This window comes from Apodemus sylvaticus, chromosome 16 (assembly GCF_947179515.1).
Source record: "Apodemus sylvaticus chromosome 16, mApoSyl1.1, whole genome shotgun sequence".
Classification (NCBI taxonomy): Eukaryota; Metazoa; Chordata; class Mammalia; order Rodentia; family Muridae; genus Apodemus; species Apodemus sylvaticus.
In genome coordinates this window covers 17204097-17224808 of record NC_067487.1, presented here as the reverse complement: position 1 = coordinate 17224808, position 20712 = coordinate 17204097, and the positions used below count along the sequence as shown (strand labels likewise).

General features: G+C 47.7%; 1 protein-coding gene across 3 annotated transcripts in view; it reads left to right on the top strand.

Annotated features, from left to right (window-relative positions):
• Window positions 1-20712, top strand: part of Retreg1 (reticulophagy regulator 1) — a 141235-nt gene that overhangs the window by 89005 nt on the left and 31518 nt on the right. The window contains exon 1 of one of the 3 annotated variants that reach the window (XM_052159556.1): window positions 17700-17942. The exons of the other annotated variants lie outside the window; for them this stretch is intronic. Coding sequence (XP_052015516.1) covers window positions 17908-17942 — 35 coding nt within the window. The 5' untranslated portion in view covers window positions 17700-17907. Of the gene's footprint in view, window positions 1-17699; window positions 17943-20712 lie in introns of those variants that run through there. 3 annotated transcript variants of the gene reach the window in all.

Sequence of the window (20712 nt, the reverse complement as noted above, 5' to 3'; positions counted from 1 at the left end):
GGCAAGGCTAGAAAGAGGCTGTGCTCTTTGCACCTAGAGGACAATTGCAGTTCACTCTGTGCTCCGTTCAGTGGCCATTGATAAGTGAGACAGGGAGCTAAGAACCTGAAAACAGGGGAGAATTAGCCCAGACTGGCTGATAGCCAAAACCTTGACCTCAGGTATATGAGTGACAGTGAGGGGCAGCTGCTTGCCGTGGAGCGATGACTTGTAACCGCACAGTGTATCTCTGGTGGGTGGTGGGATATGCAAACAGTTTCTTATCGTCGAATTACCACATTAGCAGTGACTGCTACTCGCTTGATCAGCGCCTGATATGATAAGAGGCTAATTATATGACAGGGCAACCCACGTGGCGGGGCACTCTAGGTCCTAGCAACACAATATTTATCTGGACAGCGAAGGCAAGATGCTAATTCAAGATGCAATCGTTTTTCCAGAGACTCAGCCAGTGCAGTCAAAAACAACCTTCCCTGTTCCTCACATAGGCACCCTCAGCCCCACCCCAGGCCATTGACACACAATGATAAGTTATTTCTTGTCAGCTTCTGACTTGGGAATTGTCATCTTATGACCTCCTAGCATTCATACTAAATAGCCTAAAAACAAAACAAAACAAACAAAACAAAACAAAAGCAATGGTCAATGGAAGGACACCATGCAGTCTCAGACTTTGTTTCTACTTGTTGGATTTTAAGGATAGAATCTCAGGCATATTTTTTTTCTCAGATCCAAACAGGAACACAGGTTACTGAGTGATGTTATTCCTGTGTAAATAAGAACTGTTTACTCCAGATAGATAACGGAAGATAGATCAAAGTAAAGAAATCACCAGTGCCTACCTTGGGGAAGTGATGAGTTTTACTGGGGTTACTTAAAGGACTGTGGATGAAGAGTTACAGGAATAGAAATGGCATCTGTGTCGGCCATGCTGGATGACAGTTCCTGATCGTGGAAACCTGGGGTGCATCACACAATCTGCAGCAGCTCAGCAGGTTGGAGAATACCCTTTACCTGGAGCTCAGCTGGTCTGAGCCTCTTCCAGGCAGTTTGACTGGTCTGACAAGCTTCTAGGCAACTCAGCTCTTCTGAGAGTAGTTCTCAGAAGTCCTTCCCACTTATAAAAGCGTGGGGAGCGAGGGACCTGATGAATCTGGTTGGTTTCAGGGCCTTCCTGTAGCTTTTGAGTTGTTTACTTCCTGAGCTGAAGGAGCTTCCGTCTACGATGGGAAGTGCTACACTGCACAGGCCTGGGGAGAAGGCTCACTGGATGGAAAGGTTTGCTGTGCACACATGAGGATCTGAGTTTGAATCCTCAGAACCTAGCAGTAGTATGCACTTGTAATCTCAGCCCTCCACCAAGAGGGGACAGAGAAGGACTCCTTAGAAGCTCGTGGGCCAGCTAGCTGGGCGTACATAGCTGTGAGCACGAGACCTTGTCTCAAACAAGGCAGGTGACGATTGATCCTTGTGGCTGCCCCTTGAGCTCCACATGTGGTTCATTTATATTACATGTATGCCCACATCTACACATACCCCCCACCCCCAAACACACAGAGGGTGAGATTTAAAAAAGAAAAAGAGGAATACATATGTGGAGAAAATGTTAATACATATCAGAGTTTGCAGTCAGATGAGATAGCACACACCCTTTATCCTAACACTGATCAGGCTGAGACGGGAAGATTGCAAATTTGAGGCCAGCCTAGGCTACGTATTAGGCACTCTCTGAAAAACCAAAAACAAGCAAACAAATGAGCAAACACATACTACCCATGCGTAGTGACAGTGCTAATTGCATTAATGCAGCAATGTAATTAACAGCATGAAGAAATTAGCTGAACAAGCTGGCATTAGGAACTTAATTAGCTAGGTGTGGTGGCAAACATTGTTAATCTCAGCACGCAGGAAGCAGAGGTCTGTAGATCTGAGTTCTAGGCCAGTTTGGTCTAGAACTCAGATTCCAGCCCGCCTAGGGCTACGTAGTGAGACCCTATCTCAGAACAAAAGCAAAAAAACAAACAAGGAAGCTGAGAGGTGGTGTCTAGCAGACCCAAAGCTAGCCACCAAGGCTACACATCCAGTGCGGTTGCATTACCTTTCCAAACAGTGCCACCCACTGGGGACCAAATGTTCAAACGTGTGACGCCTATATTCTCATTCAAATCATTCTCATTCAAATCATCACTACACTCTTTATTAAATCACGGAAAGCATGGTGTCCCCTCTTCCTTGCAGATGGTACTTTATAACTCAGTTTTCAAGCCGGCAACATGCTCTTTCATAACTTGAGTGGGAAGTGTGTGTGTGTGTGTGTGTGTGTGTGTGTGTGTGTAAAACACAAGCCTTGCAGACTCTGGCCCACACTCCTATTTACACACCGTGCCTGCTTCTTGTGATAATTGTAGCCGAGCGGTTGTGACAGATACCATCTGGGCTGCAAACTGAGAGTGTTTACTGTCTGGCCCTTCCTACACTCGATCTTAGCCAAAAGGCTGAGAGGAGATATCTGGCCCTTCCTACAAAAGTTTGCAGTCCCTTCAGAGTATGTCAAGCCTCCCACACCACCCGATGGTCCCCTTAAGCGAGCTTTCAAGGATTTCGTAGTTCTTTTTCTTTTTCTCGTCCCCCCTCCCGCCCCCCGCCCCCCCACCAGGCAGGGTTTCCTTGAGGCAGTAGTGTCCTGATGTGCGAAGATGTTGAGAGTGCCTGTCTGCTACCACAGCTTCCTCCTGGTTCTTCCTTCTTAATGTGTCTCAGGTGCCTCTCCTTTACTTTGGGTAGCCAAAGATGAGCAATTATACCTCCAGCCCATCCCCCCTCTTGGGCCTGATGAGCCTGGTCCCCACACCAGCTGGCTTCCTGTTGCACTCAGAAGCAATGGATGCCTGGCATAAAGTGACCTTAACTACTCACCTGCATAAGATGACCGCCCCCCCCCTTGCACTGCCAATCTCTTGAGGAAGCTATTGGCCACCTCAAGAATATAGACACCCAGGAATATGAATTTAAAAGAGGTGCATTTTTCCACTAGCTGTAAGCCTCTGTAAGGTCGTGTCTAGGCTCCACGGCGCATGTGCAATCACATTTCTTCACAGTGCTTCCCTTCGCTGTGCATCAGTGCATCAGCTCTGCAACGCTGCTTTTGCTGCTCGCTGCAGCTGCAGTTGTATTGACTACGGCTGCTCTTTGAGACTGATGTGTTTTCACCTTTAAGTCGTGACAGAGCGCTTTTGAAAATTAGGGTTGCTGATGCTTTTGTTAGGTTTGAAGTCACTCCATCTCTCTTTATCATCTGACCACAGGCTGCACTGGAGAAACAATGGTGAAGGCTTATGTGTATGACACTTGGCCTCTCTGATGTTGAGTGCACGCCTCCCACCTGAGTCTTATGAAATATGTGATCATTTTGTTTTGATTACGATTACCATGATTGCTGTTATTAATCTGTTTTCTGTGGCAATTTCTATGTCATTGGCTAGCGCCGAAACTAGCATCATCTGGTGTGGTCTCTATGACTCTTCCTTCCTCGGGTCTCACCTATTCAAGGTATCGATACAGGACAGCCCTGGCAGGGTCTGACAGATCACAAACCTGTGGCTACACTCTGCTTTTGTGTATTATGAAAGGGTCGCTCTGTAGTTCAGACTGGCTTATGGCATGCTCTGTAGCCCAGGCTGGCCTCAAAGTTATGCCCTTTCTCCTGTCGGTGCCCGCAAGATTCTGGGTGTTAGAGACAGAAGCTACCATTCTTGTGTACGTCTTGGTTCTGAGGGCTGTCATCAGACAGAACAAAGCACTTTCTGTCTTGTCTTCAGACGTAAAAGGTAGACTCTGGAATTTGAAGTCCACACAGCCCTGTAAATCCCTGCCCACCTGACCGACTGTGCTTCACATGGGCTGACGTGGTGGGTTGTTTTTTAGTTCCACCCAGGGCTTGCCCTCTGGGTTAGAATTGCAGTTCTCCTGTGTACCCACACTTCCACCTTGAACCCTGGGCAAGTGACTTAGATTCGCTGTCCTCTCTAGGGAACCCCAGAGGTTGACACTTGAGTTGCAGAGGCAAAAACTAACAAGGAGTATGCAAGGAATCACTTTCAGGAGGGGTGGGAAAGGGGAAGAAGGCTAGATGAAGACCTTCACTGAGCCCACGAACTGTCTAGAGGCAGGACGGCCAGTCTGTGGCACCCCAAATCTCAGACAAGGAACAGGGAACCTGGTATTTTTATCCCTGGTCTGATCAGCCACTAACGCGTTGTCACTGGGAGAAGCAATTTTCTTTAGCCAAGTTGGTCCCACACCCCTCTCCACAACTGGTAAGTGTTCACTGCCTACAGGGCATCTGGCAACACTTTACAGAGCGAGCTTCTCAACGATAGTCCTTTCTCGTGCAGTCTGGGTGGGACATCTGTAAGCCTCCTTCCTGCCTTAGGTCCTGGGCATCTGAGCCCACTGACACCTCCAGAGCTGGTGTATGCGTGCAATGCCTCATGGGCTCTGTGCAGATTGTTTCCAACAAATGAGTGCTAATGAGTGAACAGAACTGGGGAGTTTCTTGTCTGTTTCAGAGAGTAGCTCTTGGTCAGTTTTTTCCCCTTGGAAAGAGAGTGAATGCTTGTATATAATCTTCTTGGTCCATTTGACAAGCACAGTAATAGCCCCCCCCCCAAACACTGGGAGAGTCCACCAGTGCGATGTTTAATTTTGTGTAGATTTAAGGGGACTGGAGGGATGGCTTTGTATTTAAGAGCGCTTGCTGCTCTTGTCAGGGACCTGGGTTCAATTCTCAGAACCCACAGGGTAGCTCACAGCCATCTAGAGCTCCGTTCCATTGGATCTGACACCATCTTCTGGTCTCTGTAGGCACTGCATGAAAGTGGTTCACAGATGTGGAGAAAGGTGTTAGTTCATCTAGGCTCCAGTGTGTATTCGTGTGATCAGACGCCCATTGTGAGGCTGCTGGGAAGGTCTTCTCAGATAGAATAAGCTCAACTGTGAACTATGAATGTAGCAGATCCTACGTCATCATTGCAATGGACATTGTCCAACCAGTGTTTGAAAGCCTTGAGAGGAGACGGAGGTCTACTGGAGGAGTTTGCCCTTCAGACTGTGTACAGACTCCATCTTGGAGTGTCTTCTGCTGGGCTGTCCAGCCTGCTGTCCTGTCCTATACATGTCAGCCTTGAGTACAGGAACAGTGTTTTTTGTTTGTTGTTTTTCTTAAGTCAATCTCTGTGTGTGCCCATGCTGTTGGTCCATTTCCCTGAGGAATCCAGCGAATGCTCCTTGGAACTCAGGAATAAGGTCCAAGCCTTACCCTGACCATTGCCATGCTCATGCGAGAGTCCAGGAGTGACTCCACCTATTCCAACATCAGTCTCAAGCAGACTGACCTGAGAGTGGCCTTCCCCTGTAGCTGTGGGGCTGATGGTCACTCCCTGTCATCACACAGAACTCAGAGAAGGCTGCTTGTCACTGTTGACAGGAACTTCCTGTCTGTTTTCTCACAGGAGGCCAGGTGCACTGCCATGGAGAAAAGGGACAGCCATTGCCCTTCCAAGCAGCGTAAACACGATGTCCTTGCTTGCACATGACAGGGCTCGTGTTCTTCTCCGGCCTCTCGTAAAGCTTCTGACACACCTCGTTCCTCTGCACTCAACTTATATTTAGGTCTGAGGTGATCCTTACATTTGAACTGCTTTCCTGGCCAGAGCAGTTGGCTCAGGACGAGTCCGAGCTGGGCTGTTGTACTTTGAAAATTTTGGTATGGCTTGTGATGTTGTCTCATGAAACAAACAAAACATAAAATCAAGTTGAAGAGAAAATATTTGTGTTGCTTATAGATAAGGTTGAAGGCCAAGTCTACGGGTGGGAACCTGCTGAGAGAACTTACGGGGACCTGTGTGTGGGGTTGCCATGGTCTGGTGCTAAAAGTAGGCGCATGCAAGGAAGCCAAATTTTGTTTTATTTTTAAACCGTGGACTTCATCTGATAGTCTCCGGAGAAGAGATACATGGGAGGTCTGGACGGATGACCCACCTGGCAAGGAAATCTGGGCTCGGTGTATTAAGTTTTTGGAGATTTTTGTCAAAGTCGGGGAAAATGATGGCTTGTTATTCTCGGCTGCATAAGAGCAACACCGGAAGGGGCTCATAGGGCCCGTTCTGTGGACACTGCTCATGCCCCAAGAATGCATGAGCCTGCACAGCGTCCTCTATCACGTGCGTTCTTAGGGATGGATATATGTGTGGACTGCACACACTTATTGCCCATCCGTGTTTCTGTCCCCCAGCTGCCGGCTTCTGGTAGTGTCTCCTGGCTGGTGTTGACACTGGGTAGGGAGGAGATGGAGTCACTTTGGAAGGAACTCTGGTGTCTCACCTGTCATGAGGAGCAATATCAAGTGGGCAGGTGTGACAACTGCAGAGGTGGCCTTTAGCTCACGTGAGGCATTAGAGGATCAATGTTTGGACAGGGACAAAACCAACTTTGTGACTGGAACTATGGTATCAAGTAACGTAAAGAGCGGAGACCAGAGCCTGGGCTCATAGTTGAACCATTAAAGAGCCGGAGGAGAGGAGAGCCCCAGTGTGCGCCTGCAGTCCCTGGCAGAGGAGATGAGACTTTGGTCCCTTGTGCCTCACCATTATTTCTTTAAGTGTAGATTGGGTTTAAAAAAAAAAAAAAAAAGATGGCAACTTGACGGTGTGCCTACCTGAAAACACTGCCTCATCAGAGTGATCCGATCGACATGACCAGTGGTCAGCCATGTGGGCCCTCTGAACACCCTGTGAGGTATTCTTGCTGACCTACGTCTAATGTTGAGAAAACCAGGAGGCAAATCCAGACAGAAAGCTATCTACAGGACCCCCACCCCCACCTCCAGAACTTAGCGGTTTCATGAGCACACAGGAGAGGCCCCCATGAGAACACAGCTCTCATCAGCCATGAGGGACTGTGGATTCAGTACTCAAATGCAGTGTGCTGTCCTCAATGGAAACCTGAAAGGGAACGTTAGTGAGAAAGTAACGGAGAAACAGTGAATCCGGAGTTTAGCTCGCGATGATGGGCCAGTGTGGGCTTTTTGCTTTTGACTTCTTTTGAATGTATAGGAAGCTGGTAGGGCTCACGGCAGGGTCTACAGCCATCTCTGTGCTGTCTTTATGGCTGTTCTGTCACAACCAAAGCCCGCATATAACAGCCCAAAATAATAGGTTTGTGTGTGCTCCCCGGAGTAGATGGTGCGTCTGGGAGCACGTCATTCTCAGATGCTAGCATGCGGTCAGGGAGTCATGAACAGCACAGTGTGTGCTGGGCTCAGTTACCAAGACTGAAGCATTGGGGCTGTTTAACTCTGGTTTTATAGCTCATGGTCCATTGAGGGGCACTGTGATTTGGACGTGTCCTGAGTTCCTGTGTTGGAGATTTAACTCCCAAAGTTAAATCTCTTTGGGGTAAGAGACCTTTGGGGGTGCCTAGACCCCCACGTGGGGGCTCTGCTCTATGGGTGGATTGATGTTGATAGGTTCAGTTAGTAGCTGTGGCAGGGGCATTCTGAAGAAAAGGAGTCTCACCCCCTTCTCTTAGAGTCATCCTCTTGCTTTTCTGACTTCCACTCCAGGCTAACACAGTCAGCGGAAGCTCATCAGACGCGGGTGCCTCGACCTTGAGCTTACCAGCCTCCTGAAATATAAGAAATCAAACCTCTTGCTTTATTAATTACCCAGTGTCCTGGCTAGTTGTATGTCAACTTGACACAAACTAAGGTCATCTGAGAAATGTTGGTAAGGCTGTAGGCAAGCCTGTAGGATATTTTCTTAATTAGTGATTGATGTGGGAGGGTCTATTGTAGGTGGTTACATCCCTGGGCTGGCGGTCCTGGGTTCTATAAGAAGGCAGACTGAGCAAGCCATGATGAGTAAGTCGGTAAGCAGCACCCCTCCATGGCCTCTGCATCAGCTCCTGCCTCCAGGTTCCTGCCCTGTGGGAGTTCCTGTGCTGACTTCCTTCGGGGATGGACCACAATGTGGACGTGTCAGCCGAAGAAACCCTTTTCCCCCAACTTGCTTTTGCTCATGGTGTGTCATCACAACAGTAGATATCCTAAGAAACCCATTGCCAGGTACTCTGTTCCTGCAGCACCAAAATGGCTGAGACCAAGGGGTTTCTGTTCCTAGCCTGTTAGAAACAAAACCTTGTATGGGGTCCTTTCAAGTTGTCCTGCTCGTGAGAACTCGAGGTAAGGCCTGCTACTGAGATACTTGCCTTCTCAGCAGGAAGTGAAGGCCGTACGTGGATAGCAGCCTTTTATGCTTCTCTTCCCACTTACCCGGATCAGCGCGACACCCAGCCTTCTTGTAGCAAATTCTTCTGAAGCAACAGCTTCCTCTTCATGAAGGCCCAGAGGCTAGAGGACATTGGCCAGTAGTGTGGATTCCCAACCCCTGGGGCCTGAGGAAAGGTTCCTCCAGTGTCTGAGGCCCTGTCTTATCCTGGGCCAAGGCTGGGTCATGGGTACATTACACCTGGCCTAGGCCACTGCTTTGCTACAAAGCACAGCACAAGGAGGGACTTGGGGTGGTGGGTGGGGTGTGGGGGGTGGGGAAGCTTTCTGTCATCTAACCCACAACTTCAGAATGACAGTAAAAATGATGAACTAGCGTAGCTGTGTGGCTGAGGCCCTTCTGCTCAGCTTGACTTCTTTGCAAAAGCACCATGCCAGTACACAGCCAGGAAACAGCTTATCAGCTGTTGTTCAAGGGAGGAAAATGGTTAACACTGACATAAACAAAACGTAATAAGGAAGAGCAACATATCGCAAAAGTCATTTCATAGCCTGTCATTAAACAGGTGCTTATATATAATTGCATCTGTGTTTTTAAACTCCGGAGATAGTTTGTTTTCAGCCGAGCACCGCCCCCACTGAGTCACGCCCGGCTTCCCTGTCCCTGGAGACCTCTGATTCCACCCCTCGTGGCCTTGGAACTTTTCCATTGCCTTATGTTTGCGAAGGGCAGAAAGGCTTGCCAGAGCTCTCTCACGGATAGCTGCTTGTTCTAAATTTCTTGGAACTAGGGTTTCTCTGTCAAGGAACTATACCAACCACTCAGATCCACACGCCACCTTAGAGCCGAGCTGTGTGCGCATGAGCAGCAGTCGCAGCAGCCTGGGGAGGACAGACTGACTCCTGGGAAGTTTGGCCCCGGAAGAGTTAGACTGCACAAGGGTCTAAGTCCTTGTGGGCATTTCACAGGATCCTTTGCGTGGGGCAGGGGAGAGGGCAGTGGGGAATGTGTGGCTACAGGGAGGGCAAGAAAGAGAAGGAAATTGATAGTCTCAGGTGATCAATACCCCGCCTCTCGGAAAGATAGCCAAGTTTGCAGAGACCAGGTTCAGTGTTATGAAATGGGTCATAGTAGTGGCTGGACACAGCCGAGAAATCCGTGTGTGGGGTGATGTGATTCACGAGGTGGGGGTGCCTGTGGTCTTCCTGCTTCTTCCCTGAGGGCTTGCCAGAAGGCCTTCCCTTCCTCACTAATTTCCTGAGGCTATCCCTGCACTCAGAATTCCCCGCCACTTCCTGCTGCTCCTCCCCAGCCTCTCCGGAGGCCTGCCAGCGAGTGAGGAGACTGGATACTTCCCTTCACCTGCTCGGATGGACATTAAATACCACAATTTGAAAATTAGTGCCATATAATGAATTTGTATTAGGAGAGTCAGGACACTCACAGTCACCATCAAATGACACACCATCGCAGAAAGGGAACATAGCTCTGGCAGGCCATGGCGTCTTGGGCTTCTCTTAGCCTCTCTGCCTACCTAGTTCCTTCTTTCCTTTCCTTCCATGTTTCTGGCCTCCCCTCCCACTGCATCCTCCTCATCCTCTGACGGTCCGTGTATGTCTCGGACCCTCCACTAGGCTGACTGCTTCTCCGGCATCCCCTGGGTGACTGCGCCGTCCTCCAGACCTTTCTCCGTAGCTCCACTTTGATGAGTCTTATTTGGGATTAGACAGCAAATGTGGTTTAGGCAGAGCACAAAAATGTGGCTCAAACAGTGGCCTAAAGGAATTGTTTTCTGGAAAAGACATAATTATATATTTTTGGTACCAAATGAGGCCTTTAGAAGTTGACAGAATACAGGTTATGAATATTTGGGTCAAGAAACTAGGGACGTATCGGATTATCATAAGACTTATGTCTCAGATAGGGAGAAAGGTCATGGTCGAAGGGTCCAGTTAGTTACACAGGGTATGGGCGGAGCTGGGGACTTTCTGTCTCAGGCTGACTGGAAATGGACCTTACTGAGCACCGTAGCCCATAGTCCATGGCTATAAGAAAACACCATGGATTTGGTAAATTGGAAAGCGTTTAGTTCATGCTTCTGGAAGTTAGGAAGGTCAGGGGTATGGGCAGTGTCTGAAGTCCACTCGTGTGTGTCTGAAGTCCACTTGTGTGATCACTAACCCGTATCAGCTCGTAGGAAACTAAGTTGTCCGTGGAACTTCTGTCCTTAAGACCCAGTGGACGTTCACGGATCCAAATGCCACCAAGGTGGAGGTTAAGTGTCTAATACGTGAATTTCAGACACCTCTGAAGTGGGGATATGTCTAGAAAATGACAGGAGTGAGGGGACAAGGCTCAGAGGTGGGGAAGTTAATGTGTTGGTTTTTACAGAGTTGCTGTTTTTGGCTGAGAAGAACTTTGAGGAAAACCCTCCTGTGTGATCCTTCCAGAAAATATAGTTACCCTGGGTGGAGTCTGGTGTAACTATGAGAAAGGGCAAAGGGGAAGCGCCTGTTTTCTATTTTTCTGCTGTCTAGACAGACAGGGTTCCATAAATGAGTCCCACTTTCCTCAGAACCTGTATCTGGTATGTGGGTACGCGAGGACCAGTGTGAAGACACCCCCCACACTGAGGCTGTGCTACGTACCCTGTCCTTCTTGGGACCTCAGGAACGCACCTGATTTCTGCTGTTGCTGTATCTTTCTGTGATAAGGCCTGGCATAAAAGAACTTTGGGTTGACATCAAAGCCACTAATGCAGGGTGGGTCTCAATGTGACTGTCCCGACTACAGAGCAGGAGACAGGCCTGCTTGGCGCACTTGGCTCCCCAGCAGGCCAACAGCACCGTGTGGTATTGTTCCTGCTGTGCACGTGCATGCTGCCTTTGATTTAATTTGCTTGTTTTTTATTAGATATTTTCTTTATTTTCATTTCGAATGTTGATCCCTTTCCTGGTTTCCCCTCTGAAAAATCCCTATCCCATCCCCTCTCCCCCTGCTCACCAATCGACCCAATCCCGCTTCCCTGTCCAAATATTCCCCTACACTGGGGCATCGAGCCTTCACAGGAGCAAGGGCCCTTCCTCCCTTTGATGTCCAAACAAGGCCATCCTCTGCTATCCATGCATCTGGAGCCATGGGTCCCTCCATGTGTACTCTTTGGTTGATGGTTTAGTCCCTGGGAGCTCTGGAGGTACTGGTTGGTTCACATTGTTGTTCCCCCTATGGAGCTGCAAACCCCTTGAGCTCCTTCGGTCCTTTCTCTAGATCCTCCATTGGGGACACAGTCCAGTGGTTGGCTGTGAGCACCCACCTCTGTATTTGTCAGGCTCTGGCAGGGCCCCTCAGGAGACAGCTATAGGCTCCTGTCAACAAGCACTTGTTGGCATCCACAATAGTGTCTGGGTTTGGTGACTATATATGGGATGGATCCCCAAGTGGGGCAGTCTCTGGATGGTCTCTGCGCCGCCATACTTTGTCTCTGTATGTCCTCCATGGGTATTTTATTCCAGAGAACAATGTTCTCTTTTACTTAGCTCTAGAAGCATTCTTGTCTTAGTAAGGATGCCATCCTCCTTCCACAGTTATAAAGTGTATGCTGAGTACTCTGAGCTTGGGTGTACATGAGTTCTGTATTACAGCAGTGGACTATGAGCAGGACGAGAAGGACCAGGCTTAGCCTCTGACTCAAGATACTGAGGGTGGATGTATCCTATGGACTGCTCTCAGAGTCACCCTATTGGTGCCTTTTGATATCTCTACTGTGTCCCTTCTGACTAACAGCAATTCAAGGATGTTGTTGAAACAGTTGCTAAGGATGTTGTAGCACTGCAACTTTAACCTTTTCTATTTTTATTTTATTTTATTTTATTTTATTTTATTTTATTTTATTTTATGGGTAGTTTGCCTGCATGTGTGTCTGTGCACCATGTGTGTGCAGTGTCTCAAGAGGTCACAGAGGGTGCTGGATCCCCAAAACTGAGTTTGAAGATGGCTGTGAGCTGCCCCGCGGGTGCTGGGAACTGAACCCTCTGCAAGGACAGCATGGCTCAACACTGAGGCATCTCTAACCCCTCACTGCAACTTTTGTTTTATGTTTAATTTGGACCAATTTTGGTAGCCAAATAAAGCTCTTGATCAGTTCTAATAGAATCCAGTTTTGTCTATAGGCAGGTGTACTTGTTTAAAAAGTAAAAGAGAAGACAAAACTGCTTTCCATAACTGCAGTTAGCCAGGATATTCAAAGTAATTCTTTGAGCATGCCGTCCATAGATCAGTTAGTTATTAATGGCATGTTTGGCATTCTCCTTTCCATTTAGTCTAGAAAGCAAACCAGCTGTGTTTACTGCACATCTCAATTTAGATTCGCTACATCGCAAGTGTTCCAGGTTGTGAAAGGTGCAGTTCTGTGCATTTAATGGCACTGAATGCTAATAGAAAGTGTGTTTCCACAACACAACTATCACACCTAAGGTTTAGGGAGCATCACACACCCCAGACCTCACTACAGAACTACAGACAGCTAAGGGATGCTGAGAGTAGGAGACATAAGTCTTCCTGAATGAGGAACACCAGTCCTGTACAAAGTGCTCATCTGAAGTCGTATGTATGTATGTATGTATGTATGTATGTGTGTGTGTGTGTATGTGTGTGTGTATTGTGTATGTGTGGGTAAAGCATTATATGGACTAAAGATGTTGCATTTACAAATTCAGGAGTGTGTGTGCATGAGTGTGCATGTATTTCTATCATGCTGTGCATGTGTGTGTGAGTGTGTGTGTGTGTGTGTGTGTGTGTGTAACAAAAATTGAAGAAAAAGGCCATGCCTTTGAGACAGTGCAGGGTGGGTGAACAAGGGTAGGAATGAGGAAAAGGAAGGAGGCAAACGGTGGGCCTGTGGAGTCACCGCATAGTTTTCCCTCATTCTAAGGTGTGTGCTCTAGAGGAAACCCAGATTGAGGTCCAGGTCCTGCGGTCTTACCTCTGCGGTAAAGGGAATGCAGAGAAGGCAGGCTGTGTACTGTGTGCGCACTGTGTGTGACTGGCGGGCTGTGCTCATCTATGGAGACCCCGGCTGAGGGACCTGCTCTGCTCTGCAAGGCGACCGGAGCGGATCCGAGATAAGGGGTGAGGAGTGGTTGGGAGTAAACCATTGAAGGTATCAAAGCCCTGAAGAACCCTGAGAGTTCTGACTCCGCCCAGTGAGGAAGACAGAGAAAGGATCCAGAAGGCAGAAAGGCTCCCATCCAACTCAGGCTTCTAGATCTCCCTCTAAGGCCCAGAAGGAGCTGCAAATCCTCGTATTGAGGACTTGTGGATTATAGAGAATCCTTAACTACACTAGTTCAACTCTCTACCTACAAGAAAATCCCCTACAGATACAGGTACCTGAGGTACCAGAGGAACAGGGCCAAGCCACACCTCCTGTGGAACGTGGTGCAGAGCTATGCTCAGAGCTCACTTGGCTGCAGAACACTGAGGGACTTCAAGAAGGGCACAGATGGGCCTTTGAAAGAGAACGGGGCTCCCCTAACTCAGCCACGAACATCCCAGGACACCCCAGCCCATATCAACTGGAAACACCTCAGTCTTATTCCACGGCATGTCTATCCCCAGCAGCTGCCTGAGCTACTTCCTTGAGCTAGCCCCTCTTGTTTGGTTTCAGTTCCAGTGAGGTCAGCATAGTGAGAGCACAGAGATTGAGACATGTCTCTCTTCAGCAGCTGTCTAACATCCTTACCCTTGATGGCTTTGTTCCCAGGTTTTGGCACCAATGAAGAAGGCATAAAAAGAGAGAGGGGTTTACGGACTGTGGCACGGCGGTGTGGGGGAAGGGGGTGCCTAGGCTGGCCCATGCCCAGGCACCTCTTCCCCCTGAGGGACCACATGCACACAGACATGGAGAGAGGGAGATACTGGGGTATGTTAGGATTCTGTCTAAGCTCCATCCCACACTTACCTGGCAACAAACAGTTATGCCCCGCCCCATAGACCTGGCCCACTATAAAAGGGGCTACTTGCCCCTCCTCCTCCTCTCTCTCTCTCATCGCTCTGGCCTCTTGGCACTCCTCTCTGCCCCTCTTGGGCTCTCCTCCCCTCCCTCCTCTCTCCACGTGGTCATGGCTGGCCTCCACGCCTCCACTTCTCTCTCCTCTCTCTCTACTCTCTCTCTGCCTCTCGAACTCCCACCCTCTGCCCTGAATAAACTCTATTGTATACCATGTCTACGTGCGTGTGGTCCCTCAGGGGGAAGAGGTGCTGGGGCAAGGGCCCGCCTAGGCACCCCCTTCCCCCACACCGCTGTGCCACACTCCCTAAACCCCCTCTCTCTTTTTATGTCCCCTTCAACCCTGCAACGTGGATTTCAGGATAACCAGGTTCAGCCGTGTACAAGGAGGTCTTGTTCCTTTGGAGCCACACATAGTACCCAAGTGTGAGTGTGGCGATATTATCAGGGATTTTGATTAATGTTTTTCTAGACTCTAGAATTTAGAGGCTCTAGAATAACTGACTTACAGTCTTAGGTAACCTACCAATCCACCAGTCCTGAACCCACAATCTGAATGCAAATAAAACCAACAGCGACACAACATCGTCACTGTCTCAGCACAAAGTTCTTGCCAGGTGATAGCCCACTCGATTGAATTTCCTCAGGGAAAACTCAGTATGCTGCCTGCGCGCAGGAACTTGGGGAGAACCTGCCAAATACACTCCAAGGGAAAGGGGCGAGTACACGGCCCACATCTAGTTCCAAAGTCTATGTCTTAGCCACTAGGTCCCACCTTGTTGTCCTTGGGGACAACTTTTGCTGGAGAAAAACATTCTGACCTGGCAGAGAGCAGAAAGGCAGAAGATTCAAGAGACTATGTGTATGGGTTTTTGCAGCAGAGGAGAGAAACTGGATTTAACTTTGCAGTATAGAGTGGAAATGTATAGCCGAGAATGCATGGTCATGCGGGGTGAGGGTTGACGGGCAGGCAGGGAGCTGCTCAGAAGATAAGAGCCGAGCTTCAAGTGTGCTCCAAGGAAGGAGGCTTGTGGTCAGGGAAAGCTCAGCACGCTAAGTCATAGGCTGATAGCGTTTGGAGGGGAGGCCCCTGGGGAGGAACTTAAACGTTGACAATTTAATTAAGGTAGGGCCCTGGTGGTAGCATTAAGTGGCTTTATAAAAAGATAAAGAGACACATCAACTAGTCCATTATGTCATTTTACCCTGTAATGTTCTTGTTTAAAAAAATAGTTTTGACAGTTTCACAATATGCTGCCTGGCAGGCTTCTGTGAGGACCCGGAAGGAGGGTGGTCTGCTCCTTCTGCCCACGCTGAGCTGATCGCACTGGGACCCGATGGCTCCCTCTTTACTTGTGTCTTAAGTTTTAATGGTGTTTGTTTGTTTGTGTTTGTCTTGTTTTAATGGCCGTTACTCTTATTTCTAGAGAAATAGTTTAGTCAGGGTTATGTTAGGGCTGAGTGCAATGGTCCTGCTCCTCCATGGTGACACGTTCCTAGACCACAGTGGGTGTCTGAATCCATGCGAGAGACTGAGCGAGCCTGTACGCACTGCTTCTGACGAGAGACTGAGCGAGCCTGTACGCACTGCTTCTGAACACCATCCATGCGTAATGATAAAGCTTAATTTGTGAAGTAGGCACAGTAAACATTTATAGTGTTCTGCAGACCTTAGCATCTTTAGCAGTTTTCAAAATTTTAATAAACCAGGAACTTTCACTTTATCCTTTTAAAGGAAACACCTTATGGGTGTGTGTGTGTATCTGTATTACCAGCATCATTGATCTTAGGTCTTAAGGCCATTATAGGTTTGATAATGGTTCCTTGGATACAAACAGTACACTTACCTTGATAGTCTATCTGATAACTTGGGATGCTTATTAAGTGACTAATGGGCAGGTACCATATACACTGTTGATACTGAAAAAGGATGGTCCCATGTGGGGGTAGAAGACTGTAGCAATAGCCCTTTGTGTTGGCCACATTCAGTCAAGTGCCAGTGTTACCATAGATTTCAGCATTTTAGCCTCTCGGTTCCTAAAAGGCTGCATCTTCTAGTAACATAGCATGTAGCTTTGGCTTCATGAGGCTGCTGCCGCTTTGATTACAAAACTCTGGATGTGAGTTTGCGTCCAAGTTAGGTATCTGAGAGTGCCCACTTAGACAGGGCACACATGAAAGTCGGTTTTATACAGAGATTAGCATGACTGTGCAAGGCTGACGTATGAATTCATAAAATGCGCTGTATTTAAAAGGATAAGTTATGCATTTGAGGAGATAGACCCACCTTAGGAAGATGCACTTCAAACCTTCAGCTTGCAGAATCTAAAGCACCGTGTTTTGTGTGAAATACTGCATCATTTAAGTATATTTAAAGTGTGGCATGCATGCATATGTCACAAAATGGCCAACATTTTCCAAATGAAAGCAAATAATTATTTTATATTCTTTGACTTTTCAATCCCTCAGTGATCTGGAAAACCATTGAAAAAAAAGATACCATATAAAATACCACATAAAAGGCATTTTTAGGATTGACTCGGACACCAAGTAGAGCTTACATGCATTTAAAAGGAAAAAATTCTTAGGTATTAGATCTTGCTTTGAGACTTCTCTTATCTTCTTAGTCAAGAAAAAGAAAGAAAGAAAGAAAATGCGTTGGGGGCTTTTATGGGGCAGTATTAAATGAGTCTCCTGGCAGTTTAGAAGCTAGATGCTGTGAAGGCACCAGCAATTGAGAAAGGCACAGCAAAGACTGAAGTATAAAGCCACCCAGAGCCAGGACCCGCCTGTGCCACAGTGAAGCACTGGGGACAGGTGGGGCTTCAGCACGGAGATGCAGAGGCTCACACTCCTGTGCTTGTTTCTTGTGAGTTGGGAAAGAAACCTAGATGAGCCAAAGTTTTTCTTGCAAAGCAGTGTTCCTGACAACTTGATTGCCCCATGATGATGTGTTTTTGTTTTTTGATGTTTTTTTTTTCTCCTTTTGGGTGAGACTTTATGATGAGTGGCAGGCGTTATGCAAACAAATCTCCCACTCTCCTGCTCAGGACAACCCGTTTCCTCTCTCTCTCCTCCTTCCTCTCCTCCTCCTCTCTCTCTTTCTCTAACTGCTCTCCAACCCCCCTGTGACTCAAAGGAGGAGATCTGATAGCTGGAGTGAAGTTTCAACCTGCCCGTGGCCACTCCACCTTTTGGTAGGCACCTAGGTCTTGCCAGGAAAAAAAATGAGGAAAGAGGGCAGGCGGCTGGGTGAAGTCATCCCTGGTGACACTTCTCCCAGGACTTCAGGGAAAATGCTGGGCGACTGGGCAGTGCTCCTGCCCAGCTGCCTGTCACGGTGCTGGGAGTGAGAGGTGACCTGTTTATTTTTAGCCGGGGGCTGTCATAATAGGCCACTCGCTGCTCCATTCAGGGGAGGAGGTAGGCACGTTGGAAGTTTGTAAACACCAGCTTTCTCCGTAGAGCAGGAACACTTTTCTCCAGAAAGGGAAGAATCCCCTTGCTGGGGTTTCCCTCTTTTTAGAGTCTGTGCTGTGGACAAGACAGCATTCTCTGGCTGTCTGAGTTGTGGCGAGCAGGTGCGGCTCAAGTTCTAACTCTTGAAGGACAGAAATGCCTGCAGGCGACGGCTGTGGACCAGGCGGAAGGTAATTGTGACATTTTATTTCTCTGGAGTCTGTTTCATTTGTTGTTCATCTTAAAAATACTCTTACTCACCTAAATATGTTTAAATGAAAATTATAATTCTAGGAAATGATCTTTGGCAAAATTGGCAATCTAAGCTTAGAAATATATGCAAAGGAGTGTTTGTTTTTCCTCGAATAAGGAAATAACATCCTGAACCTTTAAACCACATTTTCTCACATACAATTGGAATCTACTCAAAACTCTTGATGTTTCTTTTTAAGTTGAGATGACGGTGGTAGACATCTAAGCTTGTGACTTTTGTTAAATTTTCATTTTAAAGATTTGAAAAGACAGTTGTGAGAGTTGAATATTAAGCCAGTTTATCAATGCAGATATTTAAATATGTCGTAAGCTGTTCATTTTGAAAGCATGGTGAGCTCCCAGCGGTGTGGTACACGCCATGGTGAGCTCCCAGCGGTGTGGTACGCGGTTGCTGGTGTTTTCCTCGCTCTCCTGATGCTAAGAAGCAGGTACCAGCAGGCCGATGATGCCGGGAATGAGCACACACTGGCTCGAGCATCGCTGTAGCCCAGGCAGACAGTATAGTCCTCACCTACACATCCCCGTTGATTTCCAATGAGGTAACCAAAATTTGGATATGAAGATGTAGAAAGGAAAGTATGAAACAAAGAAAGGGATCATGGTTCATCTTATTGCCAAAGAAACAGTACTCTCTAGGAACAAGAGCCCCTCTGACTACTGTCAACCATGCCCTGTGGCCCTGTGGCCCCTGTGGCCCCTGTGGCCCCTGTGGCCCCTGTGGCCCCTGTGGCCCCTGTGGCATGGTTTATGTGGGGTGATGTAGCTAGCTGATTGTGACAGAGTCCTTAAGTTTTGAATTTCTTTGTGGTTCCCTAGTATTTACCTTCCCCAAACTCTATTAAATGAAAAGAAACAGATTGATGTTATATTAAGTAACTTCTTACATAAAATGAGACTAAGGCAAGCCCCCAACAATGTCCTTTGTAACAGTGCTTGGCACAGTTGAAGGACTAATTAACTAGCTTAGAGAACATTTTTTTAGAGACATTTTAAGTGTTTGCACGTCCACAGGTTGATCCACGGGTGTCACACATTTCCTTTCCCAGACATCTGAGCATTCCCCAAAGCAAGACTTTCTCTTTCCTGTAACACCCTGAGTTGAGTTTTGGACAGCCAGACATTTTAAACAAGTGGCACGCACTGATAAACCACTTCACACCAGGGGCCCAGGTGCCTGCTGGCTCTGCAGGCCCAGCAGGGAGACTTGGCACAGAGGGGCTAAGGGCTGCTGTCCCGTGCAGCAACATTATCAAAGCTAAATTAAATAGTAACTAGTTGTTGATAAGGAATATCCTGAACTGTGTGTGATGCGAATGAGCAAACTTTAGCCTTTACTCTGAAAGTTTCACTAATAAAAAAATTAAGTAGATCAAAAGAAGCCCGTGGGCCCGCACTCATAAATATGTACACAATAATCACTGTTCTCTCCCAGGACTGTCATAAGCAACTGAGACCCTCTCTCGTTCCTCTGAGGTAACACGCTCTGCTCCTGTCTCTTGTTTTTCTGTTTTGATGAGGTAACTTTCAGTCTCCAGCACTTGGTGGTTGTGTTCTTCGCTTTTGTCCCCTCGACTTGGTTGTCTTTTCCCTTGTGTGGGAATGGTGGAAGATTGGAACTAGGCTAGAAATAAAATATTTATAATTGGGGGATCATTTTCCTCTTGCTAAATCTGAGATTACATGCCTCTGGATAAGTCCCTTGGTGCCACGTCTAAACAAGAAATGACTATTATAAGTCACGAATCTGCTGACAAGTGCGTTCTCTGAGCTTCATCGCAGCAGTTCCTAATCGCACCTCCCATCAAGCCTGATTATGTTACTCTCATTTTGGAATTGGATGTCCTGGGTTGCTCTGTAACTGTCAGGGAGCTAAATAACCGTTTGTTTTTGATTTAAAAAAAAAACTCACAAAACAGTGATGCTCACATGATAGGGACGCTTATCACACACTGAGGCTGTGGGCCTTAGGCATCACAGGCACCCTCTGCTAGGTGACGTACAGTCCAGTGATCCAGGTACCATTCAGCTGATGGAGGAAGAAACTCTCCTCTTTAGCAGGGAGGAAACACTGTTAATAAGAGCACTGAAAGAATTACTGCCAGTTTCAAGGTCAAGAGCTGAGGGGGGAGAGCAAAAAAGAAGGAAAAAAACAAACAAATCAAACTCATTTGAAGCAGGCCTGGGAGGGTAGATATCTAAGCAAGAAGTGCTGGATGCCAAAGAAGTGGGGAAACCAGGAAAGCAGACCAGCTCAGGGTGTGTGGGAAAGGGTGTGTGGGAAAGCACCTCTTAGCCTGAGGCCTGCTGGTTCCTTATCTGACCTCCTTTGGTTCCTGCCTTGGAGCAGCAGCCAAGCTGGCCCTGTGAGGTACCCCGATGAGATGGGCGAGGTGGGTGTGAAGGAATCCCTCATCCCCAATTCCAGATGACATGGAAGGAGATGGGACCGGTCTGAACAGGAAACTCACTTTATACTTTTAGTGTGTCTTGGCCTGAAAGTACTTTAACTGGGTAATTATGTTCACACGTTTAGTTGTTTATGCAGTAGAAATTTGTTAGGCTCTGAAGCTCATCTAGCTGCCGTGTTGGGTTCTGGTTTGTGGGTACAGACTCTGCTGTCCTGGAGCAAGCTGTCTGAGTGGAGAGAGACTCGCAGGGTGACATAATCGGCCAGTGAGAGTGAGCAGG